Consider the following 22,898-nt stretch of genomic DNA (forward strand, 5'->3'; position numbering starts at 1 on the left):
CAAATTAGTGTCTAAACATTATAATTTTTGTAAAAAATTTTGTTCACTTTATGTATATGAATACACAATATGTATTGTTGATAAACACTATAAACTACTTCTTGAATCAATACTTGTGCACATATTTATCTTTACTAACTTTTTAAGGTGTTTTTCACTCAACAATTATAAGTAAACAATTAATCAAAAATACTATGAGTAAAATATAATACGATATTTGGTATTTTAAATGATAATAAATATTATTACATCCATTAATATTAAATATAGGTATTGAATAAAAATAAACGTAATAAAAAATAACAGAAATAGAATAATGTTCATTAAAAATTATTATAATGTTTGATATTTAAATATGATATAAAAGATAAATTAATAATCAGTATTGTTAAATGTTTTTTTTTTTTTTTTTTTATAAACTTAATAATAAATATCTGATATAGATAAATGTAACGTTTATTTTATATGGATATTATAGAAATGTAATTCGCTAACTACACATTTCTTTTATAATGATTTAATTTTTTTTTTTTTTTTAATTGGTTTTAATATCCGATAGTTCAGCGAAGTTGATATTTAGTTGGCAATGATATTGACATGTACTCGATTGTAGGCAATAAGTAACTTCCCTAACAGTTCATGTTCGGTACGTTGTGATTCAAAAACTACACTGTGTTAATTGGCATAGAAATAAAAGTAATACGTTTTACAATAATTTTTTATTGTTAAGCATTGAACATCTTTGATAAGATGTTGTGTGGGTCTTTGAAAAAAAACTGTACCATTACTAGCTGTACAAATGTCAATCAATTTAACAGATGTAGTTTACATGACTAGTAATTACATATCAGAGTAGTGCATAGCAAGTGCTGTTATTTAAATGGTTATTTTATTTTCACGATGAGATAACATACGTTTAAACCTACGACAATCCTCTTTTCTAAAACGAGTGTGAGATAAATAATATTTATTCTTAGTTCATAAAATGGAAATTCTTCTAATACGACATTTTTTATAATATGTCTATTGTTTTATTTATCTGACACACAATTTCAAAACTGTCCCAAGAAATTTAAAAATTTAAAATAAAAATAAGATAAAAATATAGGTTTTTGATTGTTTTTAGTATCTGAAATCTGATCATGACATACAATATTTTTTATTATTACCTACCATCAAAAAAATATTATATTATACCCTATTTTAATACCATTTCTAGTAGTCTTTTCTATAGATAACCATAAAGAATTATCACTACTTTTCTGTGAAATATCCATCATTCCTAAAAAATCATTTTATAACATCTCTATATTACATGCAAGGCTGCAAAAATTATTTTCTAGTCAATTTTCTTAAATAAATTGCATAAAAATAATAACCAAGTACTTGTAACTATAATTATCTGTATTTATAATAAATGACTACTTTCTTTAACACAAAATCCAAACATTATATTTAAAGAAAATGTTTTTTTTTTTTTTTTTTGACATCGACAGATCGTTAAAAAATAAATGTTAAAAAAAAGATTTGTATAAATATTAACCTAACATTACATAAGATTGTACTTTGAAACTTTCAATTTCTAACCAATCTAATAATAATTTTTTTTTATTTGTGATATAATAAGTACCTATACTAGAATTGTAGAAATATAAATATTTTAAAATCCTGACTCTTTTATTGTATTTGAAATACAATAAGTTTTTCCTATTACCAACTGCAAATATATAAATATATTATACATGGATTTAAAAGAATTTATTTACTTTAACATTTTGAATTTAACCAACTTTCAAAACAAATCAAAACTTTCTATTCATAGTCAAAGTATTAAAATATATTTACACATGTATTTTACAGTGTATACGTTTTTTGTAGATCTATGCGCATTATAAAAAATTTAATTTGGTTTCATATCCAATATTTTAAGCATATTAATACTTACGTGTATTTTGTGTTTGATATGTATTACAAATTTACCAAGTTCATTTTGGTATTTATTTTATTATAAACTAGGTACATAAGTTTTAAATTTTATGTACATCGTAAATTTTGGATAAAATCGTAAGATTAGGAATAAATGTATTATAAAATTAAAATATTTAGATACTTCAAATTAATATAAGACAATAGTTTGTTAAATTCTTAAATCAATAAATTTTAACTTTTTTTTAAGATTTAAATTATTTCATTTTAATAAACTAGTTTATATTATATAAGTGATTCAGTTATCATAGTACATAAATCATAAAATTATAATATATTATATAAAATATTTGAAAAAGAAAAGCAATATCAAATAAATGTTTCATAAAACACATCTGAACAAAATTATAAACTTAAAGTATAATTAATTAACTTTGTACGTACAAAATTTAAAAATGTTCGTTAATAAAATATACCAGTCGTCATACATAAACGTTTTTTGTGTCTAATTTTTGGTACATTATTATCATTATTTTTTTATATATATATATATTATATTGTAGCTCACATCATGTTTGATAATCTTTTTAAGCTATTTTAGGAATAAATACTGTTGACAACCTTAACATTTACCATATACTACAAAATGCTGCCTAGTCCTAAAAAGATCAAATCTCGGTTGTATTAATTAGTTACCTACCATCTATAATGAAATAAATTTTACCAATAGTATAATATTAACATGAAAGTGTAGAACATCAACAGATAGTACAATTACTTTAATTTAAAAAATACAAATCATTATTATGAGAATCATATATTAATATTTATATATATATGTATAATAATCAAACAAGCTATCAAAGCACGGTAATATTAAAAAAAAAAAAAACCTTACAAAATTTCTAAAAAAACCGACGTACTGCAAATACTGTTTGTAATAATTCTGAACACTACAATATTATACAATAATATTATTGTATATTATTGTAATCCCAGGGTTCTATCAATAAATAGTACACCATACGTCTTCATATCTTGGTAGTAAAAGACGAATTTATCTGGTTTATTAAGGAACTTTAATGTAGCCTTAAATTGAATACAGTTACTTGTATAAATGAAAAGTATAATTAATATCTAACTTAAGACGTAATGAAGTCCTCTGAACTTTGCAAGGAATGTTTATCACGCAGAAAGACAATACACATACGTCACATACGAACAAAACAATTAAATTTAAGGATGGTATAAAAGCTGACTATGTAACAGTTACACATACATATTATGTTCAATATTATGAACAGATCGTACATACTGAATTGGAATTGAATAATAATTAATATAAAGACTCTTATTTACGTCACATATATAAATACTAAATACTTAGTTTTTATAGATGAAATATGTCGAGGGAATTTTCCTGCTAAAAGATTTACTTGGTTATCAAATAAAAATTCTAAAAATATGTTTGAATTATTCTTGTTTTATTTGTATTCATCTCGTTCATAAGTTTTATTAAATATTGACTGATGCTTATTACAATAGTTGTACTTTTTAAATATACATATATAGTACTTCCATACCTTGGAAAATTATTTGAAAATCTTCTATTAAAACGTCTTCAAAATATCTCCAAAATAAATAAAACCATTCCTAACTCTCAGTATGGCTTCCGAGCTAATCATTCTACTATTCACCCACTACATCGTCTCACTGATGTCATCTCATCATCTCTTGAATAAAAAAAAATACTACTCGGGTGTCTTCCAAGACATTGGCAAAGCATTTGACAAAGTATGGCACAATGGACTTCTCCACAAACTAAAAACAAACTTTCCAATCCTATATTATTTAATACTCATATCTCATCTCAGTCATCGTTTTTTCCAAGTAAATTTAAACAACTCAATTTCAAACCAATTTATGATCAACGCCGGTGTACCCCAAGACAGCGATCTTTCTCCTCTTTTATATCTAATCTACACTGCAGATATACCTACATACCCTTTCACCATTCTCAATACTTTTGCCGACGACACTTGTATCTTAGCCTCCGATTCTGATCTCGCAATAACAAGCTTCAAACTTCAAAACCACCTCGATTTACTCGAAAATTGGTTCACACTATGGAAAATAGAAATTAATTCAAACAAATCTAACCATATTACTTTCTTCTTTCGTCCAAACAACTGTCCACTAGTTAAAATTTGCAACCAAATATTACCCCAAACCAACCAATTAAAATACTTAGGGCTCATTTTCGACAAACGGTTAACTTGGAAAGACCACTTATCTGACAGAATAAAGAAACTTAACTCCAGATTACATTTACTAAATCCTCTTTTACGATCAAAATTAAACTTGAAACTCAAAATCCTTATTTATAAAATTTTGATCTTTCCTCTGTGGTATTATGGCATACAAATTTGGTGTGATGCCGTTCCAAGTAACATACAAAAAATTCAATAATTTCAATCCATATACCTTCGCACTATTACAAAATCCCCCTAGTATGTTAGTAATAATACCTTTCACTCAAATCTAAAAATTAATTTCGTAGATTAAGTCACCAAAACCGCTTATTAAAAACTCCACAAAAAATATTGCTCCCATAGTAACCCGAAAATAAGTTATCTTACTTCACATCATATCCCTGACAACCCCCCACGAAGACTTAAACGTAAATGGGTTAGAGACCTACTACATTAGTTAATATCCAAGTAGGTAGCTCCATTGAGAGCCTTCTTTCATAGTGCCATTTTAATGTTATGTAAACTTCCTCATCATCATTATTACTTGTTGTACTTAATTGTATAGTTGTATTTTCGATTAAAATAAAAAAAATATGTAGTATTGTACAACAATTTCTAATTTTTTTTTTTCAGACAAATATAAGTAAATTTAAAAGTTGTTATTCAGGGTCCAGCATATGCGTTATATAAGGAAATAGAAGTTAATTTCCAATAACAAAAATATAGCAACTGATTAATTGGATCTATAATATATTGATGAGATTAAAATTGATCAATTAAGCATAATTAATATATTATAGTTATTATAATCTATAATAAATAATCTAAATATTGCTTTTATAGAATTTCTTTTAAACCATGCATTTCGAATCTCATTAAAACAAATATAACCTATAAGTTATTGGAGAACATTTAATTTATATATTTAATTAAAAAAAAAAAAAAAAAAACAACTACATAATATAAGAAATGAAATAATAGTTAATAATCTTTTTTTTTTTTATTTAAAAATGATAGTACGTGCTTTAAAAATATTTTTTTTCACTATAAATTTAAAAATTCTGAAATAATTATAATATTATTTACTAAAAAACCAAATAATATTAATCTTGTAGACAATTATTTTTATAAATATTGAATTCATAGGATTTCTTTTTTTAACCCAACTTTTTTTATACGAGTAGATTAATTTTTTTGATTTATTAGGTTATGTTAAGTTAGGATAAAAAATAATTTCTAACTATTTTTAAATAAATTGATATTTTATCCACTATTGTTTAAATATAAGTAATTTTACAGATTAAATGAAATGTGTATTTCAAAATAATAGCTGAAGTAAAAGGTTTTTTCTCAAAAATAATGAACGATAAGCGTTCTTTTGATGAAATATATTTCGTCAAAGACGTGTTCTACAAGTTATAACTCGCTGAACTGTCGTAATTACATCAATTATTGTTTTGCGAACTTATACACTTAAGCAAAACAAATGCGGTTTGACGTCGGACAAATCGTTTCTTCATCAGCATGGCATGCGATTACTTCATAATTCTAAGACTTGGTAGTCTGGAAAGATAAAACAATTATTATTTTCAGTAAACTATTCAAGACGCCATTCTCCAAATCATAATATTTTAATGTGCATTGCACTACTACCGTATCGATTGGATTTAATTTTGGACAGCGACGTGTTCGAGTGGGTATATTGTGTTCGTGTCATTTCAGTATACTAGCTGTCTTGCGTACTAAGCGCCGGTATTATTGGTGGTCCTAACTTTTGCCACAATTCGTCGTGCACTAAATGTTTTGCTTTAAAGTAGTCTTACAGACAATAACTTTACAGCTAAAGTTCATTCAGTTGGTGTTAACTGAAGTAATAAGTTATTGCTTACAACCTAACCTAACCTTGCGCATAACATGAAATACAATTGGAGCCGTTGGACGCAACTCGGGACATAATAATTAAATAAATAGTCCCTTGAAAGTTTTTTTCTTAAGTATATAATAAAATCGACGTCAGTTTGATGTATAATAGTTTTGACATAATTCCATGCGTCTATTTCATTATACCTGTGTGACGTTAATGTAATTATACACAATATATTAATATTGTGTATAGAAAGTATGGTTAAATTTGGAAATATAAACTATAACATTATGGATTAAGGTTACAACTTCTAATTTATACATTTCATGAATTGTGAACTTATTTTGCATCTTTGTTCTATAATTCATGTTATTTTTTAATAATTATATAATTGTGATTTGATTTTTTTTTTTTTTTTTGTAAAACAAACACCTATTATTTTTCTAAATACATTATTTTGAGTTCTACATCACAAGTGAACTTTAAAATCTGTGCACTTTAAAAAATATAATTGCATATTTACCATTATCCATAAATTAATCCATCAACTCCAAGCTATTAGATAAAACTACTTTTAAATATGTTAATTTAAATGAATTATTCATAAATGTATTTTTGTTTACAGTTAAGTGAAAACGTCTATTAAATTATATTTTATTTTATTTATATTTATTAATATCTAATATTGGTATCAATATAATTTGGTAAATTAATTTAGTATTGTTTACAGATAATTGTATTCTATAATAATTTTAATTAAATCTAAAATTAATACATTTAGTAACACAATATTATCCTCAATCTCTATTATTTCAAGAGGTTTTGTACAGACAGACGTTGTATGAATCTATACAATTATCTCAAGTTTCTTGCTCACAAATTAACATCTTTGTCCAGTTTTGAATAAGTGATATTCTGTAGTATGAAATTGTTTTCTATTCTCTTAAACTTAATAAAATACAATTTAAATTAGAAATTTCTTGTACGATAAGCTATTATATTATTATTATTAAACAGTTTAATATTGGAAAAATTTTATGAGCTATCTACCATCAACAAATATTGACTAAACTTTATGATTTTAAGTTACGAAAGACTTACTATATCCATAAGTTAAAATACTCGTATAGATTCATTTTGAATGTCCTTATATTTTATTTATTTACCACAACCATTATGGAAATATTTTATATAATAACATATTATTTTTGAAAAGATAATAATAGAACAATGCTTGATTTGTGAAAGCACCCAAATAAAGGCATTGATTCATATACTTTGTATATATTCAACATTTTAATGAATTATAAATATATACTTTAAATACAATATTTTTAGCAGTTTATAGACCGACTTAATACTGAACAACTCAATTTGATTTTGTACATAGATCTATTTATATTAAATTTATGAGAAAAATGTTATTTGAAATTCAGGAATTACAAATTTTATGAGTTCATATAAGTATATATAATAAATGCAATATAGTACGCGATAAACCTTTAAGGTACCTACTTATACTAATTATCGTTGAAGGGAATTTAATAATCGTGTTACGGTAGAAGAAAATAAAAAATAATTATTGTTTAAAAAATCATTCATTATGTACAATTATAATGTATAAAAAAAAAAAAGAACACGTGAATGTTTGTTATACTTCAATTTTATGTTTTTTATTTTATTTATTTTAACATGACGAAATTATGAAATGATCAAAATAAATGATAAGTTAAGTACATTTGAAATTCGTGTTCAAGTGCTATTTTTATTAATGTACTTTTCCTTTCTGTACCTAACCTTCGAACTATCCACGCGATACTGGTTTTATATTTTGAGACAATTTTTGATTTTATTTTTCTTATTTTATTTTTATTATACGAGTATTTAATAGAATTCTAAGGTTTACAGTATTTAACGTCAAAATATGATGTTAATATTTTCACATAATAATAAAAAATATTAAAATATAATAAATTATTAAATTATTAGTGTATAATATTTTGAATTGTTAGGGAATTTTTAAAGATTTAAGGGGCATTACAATTCCAGTTCTACTAATGTTAAAATTCATAGCAATAATTATCATTTTTTTTTTCCAGGTATCTTGGGTTCGTCGCCGAGATTGGCATATATTAAGTTCTGGTGTTTTTATGTATACAAATGATGACAGATTTCATGTAATGCATGCAGATAACGCAGATAATTGGGATTTACAGATCAAATATGTACAAAAGAGAGATGCTGGTTCATATGAATGTCAAGTAAAATAATGTTTATAAGTATCATAATATTAAGTTAACTGTAAATTAAAATGAATATCATATTATTATATTTAAAAATACAAGTTATATTTTATCAAATTAAAAATAAATAAATATTAATATTTATTATTAAAGAAATTATATTTTTTAAAACATCTCAAAGAAATACAATTTATTTTAAAATATTAAATAATTAATTTAAAGATAAATTTTTCGATAGAATTTAAGTTTTAAATTTAAAATATATTAATTTTTACAACTTTGTATTTAAATATTAAATATTGGACAAATATTCAAATAAAAGTGCTTTTACAACTTACTCATACTAAAATAATAATTGTTACATCATTATTTTTCCGTCAATAACACATTTATATGGTTTAAAGTTCAATATGTGTAATTTGTATGTAAAAAATAATAAGAAAATTATTCTGCTTCAAAATATATAATTAAATAAAGGAAATGTGAGGTTACTTTGTTATGTAGGAAGCGCGAATTTACTTAGTCCTTCAGTAAATCTTTACATATGAAAACTATTCTGAGCAAAAACGGCTTTTCAGCTTCTATTACTAAATATATTTTATGATATCCTCCATATTTATTTTCAAATGTTCCTAATTTTGACGAATTTTATCAAATTTTAAATTTCAAACGTATATAAAAAATATTTTTAGTATTATGCTTATTATTTTAATACTAATAATCAAATTTATGAATAAGTTTGTGCCAAATTTTCAAGTATTTTCCTTGGAACATTTTTCTTTTTCTTTTTATCGACATTAAACAAAAAAATATGCAATTTAAAATTTCTATTCATTATAATCTTATAATCCCCAAGAGCTAATTTAATTTATTGATAAACTAAAACTATACCATGTAAAAAAAAAAAAAATTCTTATATGAATATTTTGATGAAAATTTAAAATTCCTAAAATAATTCATTTTTGAATTGACAAAAAATGAAAATAAATCGATTCTGCTTAAGTTAGTTTTACATAAAAATTTCGTTCTTGCTAATTGCTATTTTGCTTTACTAAATTATTCTAAAATGTACTAGGAATTTTTAATTTATTTTTATCTTCCATGTACTTACCGAATATACTCATTTTTTTACTATTAACCACCTTAAAATTGAAAATCTATGCATTTTTCCACGATAAATAGCATACAAACGCATAAAACAAATAAAATCATTATAAAATCAATACATTTATCGCTCCGAAATATTTATCTAAAACTTATAAAATCATTGTAATACACGAGATGAAAAAAAAAATAAAAATATTTATTTCTAGCACAAATTATATTAGAGCAATAATATTACTTATATTCTTGAAGTGAAAACATTTTATTTAAAAGATTAGCGAGGAGTATAAAAAGTAAAAAAAAACATAAATACTCAATAATATCATATTATTTTTAATTTCAATTTATTATTAAGTTATAAATTAGTAATTATATATCATAAGTAAGTTTAAGAGGGTGGAAAGATGAGCAGCAGATTACCTAAAGGTATTAACAACATGTAATTTAGATACCAACAATATTATTAATAGTATTACCCAGTTCTAAATAATTCCGGTAAAGGTACCCATTGTACGACGAATGAAAGATATTTGTTAGGTTTTTCAAAACATTTTTAAAACATATAATATTTAATAATTAAAATTAAACATTTTATAAATTATTAGGTATAACTACAAACTAATATGTAAATTGTTATGATTTATACGAATTTTGTCAACGCTATAATTTGAAACGTTTATAAATAATTGAGACTTTATTGTGTATCGACATTTTTAAATAATTATTGAAACAAATTTAAAGTGATCTTGTATCTATTTCAATTTCGGGCATATTGACTTAGAAGCTAACATTTGATCACCATATTAGAATAAAAAATACCTTAAAATGTATTATTATATTTTAAATATTTATAAATGGATTTAGATTTTTTTTATTCATTTAAATAAATACTTTGTTAAAACATTAACAATATCTTATTTATCACTTAAAACTACACTAATAATTAATATTTTAGTTTTTACCAGCTTCAAAATTAAAAAAAAAATAAATATATAAATGTTTGTAAATCCAATATATTCCATCTAAAATTTAATGTTAAATGTTATTGCTTATTGATCCATTAGTAATTGTATATTATTTTTAATTATAACAATTCATATTAGTTATAAAACGATAAAATTTGTATCGATAGATCATAATTAACCTATGTGGTAATATTGCATTTCTGTTTTATCTTAAATTTAGAATATTAGTACTCGAGTCACGATTTTTTGAAAAATGGAAAAAAAATGAAACTTATTAATAAGTATAGTCTGGACTTTGGAGACTATAAAAATATATATATTATATTTATAAATTACATTTTATCTCCAGAATGGACTAATATTTTAGTCGTATATATGCAGGGTACACGTACACAAAATACACAACACTAAAATAATGTTTCGTTGCTTTAAATTTTACTCATTTCAGATGGATCTTTTGATATAAATTTCAGTATTTTACTATCTGTAAACTGATTCGTATAATACTTCTTTAAATTTCTCATGATTGATTGTTATAAAGTCAGTAAATCACTGTAAAAAAGTAAAATGTTAACAAATTCTAACTTATTGTTTTAATAAACAGTGATTGGCTAATATTTTAAGTTCATAACTATGTTCAAAGCTTAACTATAGTAAGCTAAAATATGGAAGATTTATAAATTGTGTATTTAAAAGCAGAATAATTATATGGTAAATATTATGACATATTATATTTAATGAGTTATAGTCAGATTAAATTTGTTTGTATTACTCATATAGCCATCAATGGAATAATTATAATAGTTGCTTTTTGGATAGTTTTAAGAATTTTTTACATATTATGTTTGAGATAAATTATTTTGGTCACAAAGAAATGAATAAATATATCATGCATATTATTTGGTATCTGATTAAATAAATAAATTGATAGATACGTATATTAAGATGATACAAGGATGATAGTTTACAAAAAAAAATCGTACAAATAGCAGATTTGAAATTTAGAAATTACAATATTATAAATGCTATAAAATATTTAGGATATATTAATTGATAGTATAATATACAATATGCCAACTTATATCAAATATATTTTTCTTTAAAAATGTTTACAATATTTAATAACTTAAATACAGAATTAGTTATTGGATTTCATTTTAATTGGACATAGAAATAATTTATGTACTTAAGTGGTAATTTATCATAATTTTAGCCAGATAAGTATATTTTATATACGTAATTAAATAAAGAATCTAAAATTAGAGAGTTACTTTACCAAAGAAATAATTTTGCCCAAAAACTTGAATCCTGTTAGAGAGATGCAATGTAAATAGTTTTAATGATGTTGCTCGTCATTCTGAATATTTTTGCTTGCATAATATACTCACAACAATTAACTAGTCTGCTTAGTTTGCTTATTTAGTATTCATAAATAAATTTAACAGCAAAAAAAGTTTATATTTAACGATTATTTGATATAATGATAAGCATATAATTATAATTTCATAGATATTATTATTTTAAATTATGACAGAGTATATTTTGTATAAATATCAATTAATATATTATAATGATTTTGTTTTTTAAGGTGGCAATGGGAACGGGTATTGCTTCGCATTACTATAACTTGGATGTTATTGTACCAACGGCTCGAATTTTAGGAAGAGAAGAGTACCATATTGGAAAAGGAAGTACAATAAACCTCATATGTGTAATAGAAAATGTAAGTTTTAGTTTATTAAATTGTATTTAAATAGTTTTAAGTATCGATGTCTATAATCAATATTTTTAATGAATGATAATACACATTTAATAATTTATACAATGACTTAAAATATAATTACTTATTTGGTATAATAAAAAAAATAAACATGAATCTGTTTTTGAATAATTATAACTGATATTTCAGATTAAAAGTATTTAAAAAAAAAATTCGGGAATATTATTAAGTATTATATTTACATTAACAATACTAATAAAATAATTAAAACACTATGATAAAAGTAGTATGCATAGATATGAATGAGCATTAGTTGGTATAGAATATATTGTATATTTAACTTGTAAGTTATAAGTCAATAAACTTAAAGAAATAAAAAATAACGTAAACAAATGGCACACCATCTCATACATCTCTCGATGTGCAGACATAATACATTCAAGAACCAGAATCAGACACTTAAACTTCACCCATATATATAATATAAATATATTTAATTAAATAAGAAGAATAACCCTGTTGAAGTCATTGTGACAACCCCTCACGATAAGACACATGTCTTAGATTGCCCACTATTCGCCCCCGCAAGGACCATCTCAAGTACCCTTTAATTATGGAAGAAGCTCTTGAGCAACACAATGCCTACTTAATATACCAATTTTTTAAAACTATCAGTATTGATATTAAAAATTAAAAGAAGTTAAGTTAAAATAGCATGTTAAAAAAAAAAAAAAAGTGATCTCTTTAATTAAGCTAAGCAAACAACCATATAATGTTAACTCTATAATATAAGTACCTTATGTAAATGTAAATACTAATATAGGCTAATGACCTTGATATTGAAGCCTTCATACTTGATAAAAAAAAAAAAAAAATTAATAATAACAATAATAAAGCTATAAGTATACAATTTATAATATTCTGGTATTTGGCAAATTAAAAAACAATAAGTTTTAATTATAATATTATTTTTATTAATTTTTATTTATTTATAATATTATTATATTATAATATTTTGACAAATAATTTTTGAAATAAGAATAACAACACTATTGCGTGCATCAACTTATAATATAAAATACTAAACTATAAAAAATATAATATCACAATAAATTTTTTATAAATATTTAAGTATTATTAATATATTTTGTAAAAATTTTAAATAAAAATATTGTAATATAATTTTTAACAACCATATTCTTTCTGTGTACATATTTTCATTAGTAAAATAGATAGATTTATGCATACTATTTCTAATTTTAATAAAAAAAAAAAATTATTTCATGTTTATTTTTTTTTAAATTTAGAATTTTGATTGAATTTTAAAACAAAGATAATTTTTTACATTACATTAGTACTAATTGTTAGTTGTCACTTTATGCTTTGTTTTAGAACTTTAGTTGTATAGATTCAAGCATTCTAAATTTATAAGCAGAAAACAAACAGTTTATTTTAACACATCCCATAAACTTATGTTAAGTGAATGTTTTATGTAACGTTAAGTACTATACACGAATAAGTACTTAAATAAGTTAATTTTCTTAAGATTATATTTTAATAAATCGTAAATACTTATTCCAATAGTAAAATTACTTCTATTAATGTAAATGGCATAGTTAATATATGGTTAGGTAAAGTTTTTGAATAAGTATTTGATTAATTCTGACACTAATTTATCATATACTTCACAACTGTTTTAAAAGTTTATATTTGATACTGTTTAAAGTATTTAAAATTTAAAATACCAATTTTAAAATAAAAATATATCTATATGAATGAAGAAGAATTGTTATTTATTATACTTATTAACTTTATAAAAATATAGTAATCTACATAAATGTAATATATTTTAATAAGTTTATCTTACAAATTTTACGATTTAATTAAATATATGCAATTACATAGCTACGTATATAATTATTATTTATATTCGATACGTTCTAAACTCTTTATAAAAAAAAAAGTAATTTTGAATAGTAAAATATATTCAATTTTATTTCGATATGTTTAAAAATTATTCCTAAAATAACAATATAAAAAGAAATATTAATGATATTTAAAAGAATTCTATTATATTTAAGTTAAGTATATCAACATTTTCAAAAATTCATTCACTAAATAATTTAAAAAAAAAATTGATCTTTGTATTACCACAGACACTTTTTAAGTACATAGTACAAAAATCTTGATAATTTTAATATATGGCCTTTAAATTATTTAAAAATTCAAAAAAAAATTATATAAATTATCGAAAAAAAAAAAAAAAAAAAAAATGAGAGAGAGCATTTTTAATATATCATTCTATTTATTTTATGTCTGCTAGATATTTTGTATTATTTTCCTAGTATAATACATAGGATTACTGGCGAGTTTTATCTTGAAATCATATTTTACATTTTACGTTTTTTCCTCCTCAGAAAACCTTAAACCTTAAGTCTCCTATAACCTTATACACGTATAAGCAACGACATTATTATAAGCCTTAAAAAAAAAAAAAAAACTTCATTGTCTACGTTAATAAGAACCGCACAACTATATTTAATATAAAATTTTTATATTAAAACAAGAGTATTTAAAACAACATTTTTTTTTTTAACTATAAAAGTTTAATATGTGTATTGATTTTAATTTTCAACATTATGAACTGTAAGTAAATTCTATATAAACAATTTATTTATGTAGATAAAATATTTTGTAATTCAAATCATTATAACTTATAATAAATATTAAATAACCTATATTTTTATACATGCATAATATATGATTTATGACTTAATTATTAATAAATTAAATTTTACTTTTAAGTTTTCACATAGCTGTATGTGAACTGTAAGGTGATCATACCGATATGTCTTAGTTATGCCTAAAAACCAGATTTTTATACACTAATAATTATGTAGCATACATATAAATATTGAAATATACACTAATAAACATAAAAAAAAAGATTTGTAAGAAAAAAATATTGCAAAAAACGAAATAATTTTTATTAAATATTTAAATATTATGATTGAACGTATAACATTAAATCAAAGTAAAACTTAAACATTCAGAACAATCTATAGCATATTTTATGATTGTAATAATTTTATTTTATAGGAAATAACAATATAATAACTATATATTTATACACCAATATTTAACATCAAGATCATCAGATTAGAAGAAAATTAGTTTTTTTTTTTTTTTTAAATATTTAAAGATATCAATATGATTTTTTGTATTGCAATTATAAAAACTATATTAAAATTTTGGGGTGATGTTTATTTAATTAAAGTGTATTCAAACTCATGCATTTTACAAATTTTATATGTTTACAAACATATATTTTTTCAAATTTAAATATCCACATTCTAATCAAAAAAAAAAAATCTTTATACAATTTTTGATTAAGTGAACAATTATTTAAATAATATTTACTTTAGTTAAAGTACTTATGTTTAAAATATTGTGATATAAGCTAAAATGCATTTAATGGTTAGTGCATATCAGTAATTTCATAATACACATAAATAATTTTCTCTTTATACATACATTTTTAATTCATCTAGTAACGTACCAACTTATAATTTCTAACAGTTATTTTGAATTATTAAAACACGTTGAATTTATATAATATAAACGAAATAATATATTTTACTTATTGAACAAAAAAAAAAAAAAAAAATAATAATAATAATAATAATAAATAAAAATATTATTTTAACAAATTTCAGACAGTCGACATACATTTATTATTTTAAAATATTTATTTTATTATTCCATTCTACGTTTGGATATATTCTGTCATTCTATCTACATTCAATTCTATGTTGGTAGGTCTTAAATATTATAAATTTAAGTTTGTTAAAAATAAATAATCAATTCTCTTTTTTTAAACAAATTGATTTACCTTACAAGATAAATTAATTCTGTACAATCAAAATGGTTTAATCGGTTTTCCTGCAATAATACAATTGTACGATATACCTAATACTTATACATACATATATTATAGCTATGTGAAATATTTTGTTACATACTTAAAATGGTAATATTAGGAAAGTTCCTTTCATATAGCTATTAAATTAATTTACTCGTTATTTAAATAAAGTTATGATGAAATATTATTACAAGCCAATTAGTTTAAAAGTATTTATTTAAAGACAATTTTTGTTTATCATTTTAAGCATTATAACATAAAGAAAGATATACTATATGTAATACTTTATGTCCCGACAATGCAAGTTGATTATTTTTGAACTGTTTCATAATATTCAAAAATTTGTAAATGTATTCAATTTTTAATTTTTTTACTACGTTACATTTAAAACGTCCTGAAATATTAGTTTAACATTGAAGAAAACTGTAGAAAATCATCAAAATCTCAGACAATAAATACTTTTTTACTAAGAATTACAATTACTCCAATATCTGTTAAAAAATTACGCTGGATTTTATATTTTAAAAAATTAAGATTAATCCATGCATAAAAAAATATACTGATAATTTTATATTAGTTTTTTTTGTAAACTTTGTTAAATATAAATATATTATATATAAATATTTAATACTGATATAGCTTTATAATTTAACGTTTGTAATAGCCATTAGAGAGAGAAAAAAAAAAACGTTAAAAACTCATAATTCATTTAAAATTATTTTTTATTTCATGTTTGTATTGTTATTATTTTTTAATCTGGCTATTATCTTTTCTTTACTGACTCGTAATTTTCTATGCTCTATTGGATATAAATTGTATCTTTTAACAGTATGGCACGGAACGATACAAAGTAATTCTCAAATACGGATGGTAGTAACATATTTTAACATTTCCAAAGAATTTTTAAACCCGATAATAACAAGAATCTTTTGTAATATTTATGCATGCACTTATAAACTAAAAAAAAAAAAAAAAACATGTATAGGTAGTATATTATGGTGGATGTAGTGAAAATATTTTTAACTTTGGTTACCTATTTCATTTTATGATAGAACAACTTTCAATAAAATTCAAACGTCTATACTTAGAATAGGTACCTACATATTACTTTATTTTTAAACTATTCAAAGCTATCAAAGCATATTTCTGTAAACGTAATTTATTCTCAAAAAAAAAATGTTCAACAGTTTGTTCAGAACTATGCAGGAATATTTTAAATAATTCTAAATAAAATGTATAATTTACAAAGTTATTCATTGATTAATGGAATAAATTTAAGTTTCGAAACCATGATTTACTTATCTATTATAGTTAGTGTTTGCTCATAATCTCAGTATTATGTTTCAGTTAATTGTGGACAGTGTTACGATTATGAAATGAAATCAGAAAAGAGAAATATGTTCATAAAACCACGCTTTTAATAATAACAAAAAACTGTCTACTAACTGCTATATAGTGACGACATATATTATATAAATGTCACCAATATTTTGATAATTATAAATTATAATTCAATATTACAACAGATTTATAGGCATAAGAAACCCATGTTTGTATAACTAATATTCTGAATCATAATTTTTGTCGATCATGCATTAAAAATAAGGTTATTATTAGCCAACATAATGGATTTTTATTAGAATTCAATTTTAGCATTATATCAAGATAAGCATTTAAATAGTTATAATTTAAAAAGTTATAATCAATGTGTTAAACCTTTTCCAGGTATAGACCACATTTGTCATAAATAAAAAAATATATTTCTGTTAATGTTTCTTGTTTATCAAAATAAATGTTAACTTCATCAAATTTCAGTGACAAATGTATTCTGGTCTAGACGCTGTTTAAGTTCAACGCTGTCTTGTTTTTATTCGTTACAAAAGCAGTAGGTGTAATTTAAAAAAAATCAATAGAGTATATAAGTACTTACTACATAATATATTAATATAATATACCAATTTTTAAGCAATTTATAAAATTTTTTATTTGTTAATATTGTCTATTAGATATACATTATTTCAAAGTAAATCATTTATAAGATATTTATAAAATAATTAAACTTCACCTTTACTTTGTTAATTCCAAGATAAATTAAAAATTGGTACTTAATTTAATTACTTATTTGAAGTTTGTTTAAATATGAATTAGATATAAATATTATATAATATTAATTATCTATTTATCAAAAATATATTTTGTTTTCTACTTGATAATTAAACATTCATAATTTTGTTGGTAAAAAATGCATACAAGGAATAATTTATTTAACTTAATTATTTAGGATCTAAGTTTTTGTGTATTATATTGCACTAAGCTATTGTAAAATAATAATACAACAATATTAAAATTGCTTATCTGTTATAAATTATTCTCAAAATGTTAAAAATAAATGTAATATATAAAACAAATATGAGTACATAATTCATACACAACACGTTACAACGATCAAATTATGCAGCTCTAAAATTGTGTAATAAGTAAAATCAGATTTCCAAAGAGATCAAATTATATAAAATATTATTGATTATACATAAACAAAAATATCGAAATCATTAAAATATGAATAAAGAGTTTCATTTTATAAAATTAATCTAAGTAATAATATTAAAAATAATTTTAACATAATAAAATATGAAAAAATGATTTTAATAATAAAATTAATACTAGAGAAATATGATTCGATCATATAACGCACTGAACACAGATACAGATTTCCAGTATGCACGAAATAACGCCTAATTTCCAGACAATTAATTTCGCATCGAAAACGCCTGTGATTGGTTTACAGTAAACTTAATAACATTATGAAATCCCTTGGCGGCGGTTTCCTTAAAAGTTCTTTCGTCTTTTCATGATTCATAAAATCCAACGATTTAATAAAACTATTTTAGTTGGATTATCGCTAAAAGAATAAAAAAAATAATATTAAGTATTGGCAAAAGTTTTGTCAGTAATATAATCAGGATATTAAAATTATAACATAAAATAGATTAGAAAACGAATCAGGTAAGTAACTCAAAATAAAAGTATAAAAGAACAAATCTTTGTATGATTTGAATTTATTAAGAATCCATTAAATAAAATGTTAAATGTGTCAAATATTATAAACTATGTCATTTTAACACTTTATACTATTATATTCAAAATGACAGCTTAACACCGTCAGCTAAATTTATAATGTATTTTTATTATTTTTTTAAGACCATTTAATGGTGAATATAAGAGAAAAAGTATTATTCCGATTACATTCACTATTTTTAATTCAATTCAGAATTTTAAATACATGCAAACGTCCAATTTTAGGCATTTTATTTTGGAAAATACAAATAATCTCACAATTGATTGCATCAATTACACATTATTTATAGTTGAAAATTTCAAGATTATAGAAAGTTTAAAATATTTTAATGAATATTTTAATGAATTTTTTTTAAATTGTACTTTATTATTCATTTTAAGAAAAAAATTTAAATTTAGTTATTAATCTTAATTTTTCTTATTAACTTAGTTATGCATTTATATTTTGCTGCTTATTACTTTTATAATACGTACATCATTATTTTATATATTTATATAACTAATAGAAGTCGTTATTTTTCACCAGCTCCAAATCCGTAGTTGTGTCAATTTACACTATTAAATCATCTTCTAACTGATCATTAAATTATTTTGACTTGAAAGAGAAAGAGAGTAAAAAAGAGAGAAATTAAACGACAAAAATTATTTTTTAAGAAAAAGTTAGTACACACTTTATATCGTATTATATGCACAGACAGTATTTTCAAAAAAATTATCACTAGATAATTTACAAAAAAATAAAACTTAAATCTAATGCATAAATACTTGACTACGATGACGCGTCCATACACTTACCTGTAAACAACTTGGATGATAAAGAGTAATTTTTCATTATCTATTAAATACAAAAATTAAATGTTTAATTTAAAAAAAAAAAAACAGCATTTTTTGACCATTTGTATCATGATAAAATGCGAAAACCTTTTTACGAAATTCCGTTTTGATATTTTTCAAATATAAGCTTTTGAAAAACTGTTCAAATATCAAGGGGAAAGTAATTTATCATATTATACTGATATTTTTTCTATGGTTTTAAGTTCTAAATGTAGAAATGCACTAGTATTTAATATAAATTTGCCTATTTCCAGCCACAGTGGCTGAAATTATTCTATAATATTACGTACAATAGAGTAGTCGATTATGTGAACGTTTTAATTAATAACGATAATACTGCAAATCGTCGTTATATAATCACGTACTATATGAACCAACAATAAACATAATATTGTTATGAAGACGTATTTACGTATCACTGGGATATTAAGAATTGTCGTGAGACTAAATATTATGCACGTGAGGTTACACCTTATACGTGTACATATCAATTTATTTATTTTAATAACGACGAGTCTGACAATTCTGTCGAAAAATTCCTCTGAGAAAGTTTCTATTGTACTTACACGTTCATGTGTAATAATATAAGACACTCACTACTGTGTGATATAGATAATATCTATTCTACGTAGAGTATCACACATAGAAACACAGTAAGGGTTTGTGTTATTAATAATTTTCTCCAAACTACATGCTGATGATATTAGAGGTGAAGAGTATTTTGTAGAAATACAATTTCATGAAGAAAGACATGTCAGGCAGAGCCTGTGATCCATTAACTAACAGTGTGTATATTGTGACCGTGTATGTGTATTTGTAATATAAAAATATATTATATTATATGACTTACAAGGCAACGAATAATATATTTTCAAGTTATGAAAATATAATTAAAAAAAAAAAAACTGTAGATTTTAATTAATTAAATATTATATTTATTATTTTCCACTCGACTCAATTTTACGTGCAATAAGAATTTTCTTTAATTTATAATAGTCATAATATTATATTGGTTATCGGTAATACATTTATAATAATTGTATTTCTTTTCTAAAAATAAAACATAATTTATCGCGAAATTCTTAAATAGTTTTTATGTTACACAAATTGGTGAACTATAATTATTAATAGTGATAGCATTTACCAAGTTATTAGTTATAACATGTTGTTCATAACTCATAAGGCATAAAACATAATATAGTTTAATGGCCACAAAGGACATCAATTTTACACAGTTGTTTCTTTTATAAATAAAATGCTTTTTCTATTAAAATGAAATTTAAATTCAAGTTTAAATGGAATTGTGAAACTTCTTATCAGTTAAATTACATTTTAGTTTAAATTCCATTTACACCATAAAGTATATATCCGATCGATGTCCACCTAAAATGTTGGTCTACACATTTATCGTATGTTATATTCAAAAAAAAAAAAAAAAAAATATAAGGTGATTTTATTTTGGTTACTTTAAATATATTTAATTATAATGTATTAAAAAAATTAAAATTAAATAATTATGCATGCATATTGAATAACAATTATTATTACAAAAATAATGAATATTTTCATAAAGTGCGTTTTTTTTTTTTTTATTAAATAAAATTTATCTGTAGTAATTAGATGTTCTAACAAATATTTGATTAATATTATATTATTATTGGAAGTAAATAAAAAAAAAATATTTATTTCCCATGTCAAAACTTAAGGTTTTATTTATTTTTGTAGTTAACCAAAATATTTTTCAGATTAATTTATAAATGTTATTCAACTTTCATTTATCTACAATATAAAAATAATAAAATACTTGTATTTTTTATTGTTTTATTTTCTGCTTACTGTAATTTTTACTTTCTATAAGTCATGCCTATTACCTAATAGAAAAATATTTTTTTTTTTCTGAAATTAGTATAAATTTACATACGTATTTGTAAATATTTTTATAATAATTAACATTGGATATAATATGATAAATTAACATTCAATTAATTATGTATACAATCGTATATTATTTATGAATATTGTTGAAATATAAAATAATACCGTGATATTATTATTATGTGGTATTATTTTTAATTTTTATGTACTGATGAAAATAAAATACCTGTCACCTGTACCTGTACCAAAATTTGTGTATAAATTGTTTAAAGTTATAAAAAAATCAAATAATTCTATTTGAAACATTTGCGATAGAAACTAGTCATCAATGTTCAATATTATAAATTATATAATATTTACAACAAGTAGAAAAGCACTATTTTATTTATACACTTGTAAACTTAGAGTTTGAGATAGGTTAAAACTTTTGTTAGAATAGCACGGACCAACAGATTGGTTTGATTATTTAAGAATAGATTCAGCGTGGGTTGATGCACGCGATCAATCCAATCAATAATTTAAAAATATACAATTTAAGTCCAATGGTCAAATTTCGAAAACAGTTTATATAATCATCAATTAGTCATTAGTCATTAGGTACTATATTATGCTGTATTGTCAATATAAATTTACAAACTTTGGTTTCATAGGTACTTTCTATAGAATTACTTTTATACAATCACATGACAGGCATTGTGAGTCTTTGTTTTATTTTATGTTGCCTGTTTTACGAATTAAGGATATACTATATATTTTACCTAAAATAATCTCGTGCTCCATTCATATGAATGAATGCTGACAAAGTTCACAGTTATATCTTCGACATATAATTATTATTTAAAATTCACCTATACATAGCGTTTCAACAATTACTCTGACTTTTATAATATTGTAATATATATTTTTTTTAACTCGATTCGAGTCTGTAAAAAAAATCGATATAAACACGGTAAAAATATGCATTATATATAGGTAGGTAAAATTACATGAAACATTGCTTTAATCGATGTAGCTTTTTAGTGGATATTATTTTCAATTAATTGTTCCGATCCAGGTGTCGTAAATCTAAGGCCTTTAAAAGTGTGATTCGACAAAAGACAAAACATGCACCATAT

The 22,898-nt window shown here is 22.1% G+C and overlaps 1 protein-coding gene across 1 annotated transcript in view; it reads left to right on the forward strand.

Moving 5' to 3' along the window:
• Nucleotides 1-22,898, forward strand: part of LOC112595971 — a 229,069-nt gene that overhangs the window by 159,648 nt on the left and 46,523 nt on the right. The window contains exons 5-6 of the mRNA XM_025341395.1: nt 8,142-8,303; nt 11,943-12,077. Of these exons, the coding sequence (XP_025197180.1) occupies nt 8,142-8,303; nt 11,943-12,077 (297 nt within the window). The remainder of the gene's footprint in view (nt 1-8,141; nt 8,304-11,942; nt 12,078-22,898) is intronic.

This window comes from Melanaphis sacchari, unplaced genomic scaffold (assembly GCF_002803265.2).
Source record: "Melanaphis sacchari strain LSU unplaced genomic scaffold, SCAv2.0 Contig2_pilon_pilon, whole genome shotgun sequence".
Lineage (NCBI taxonomy): Eukaryota > Metazoa > Arthropoda > Insecta > Hemiptera > Aphididae > Melanaphis > Melanaphis sacchari.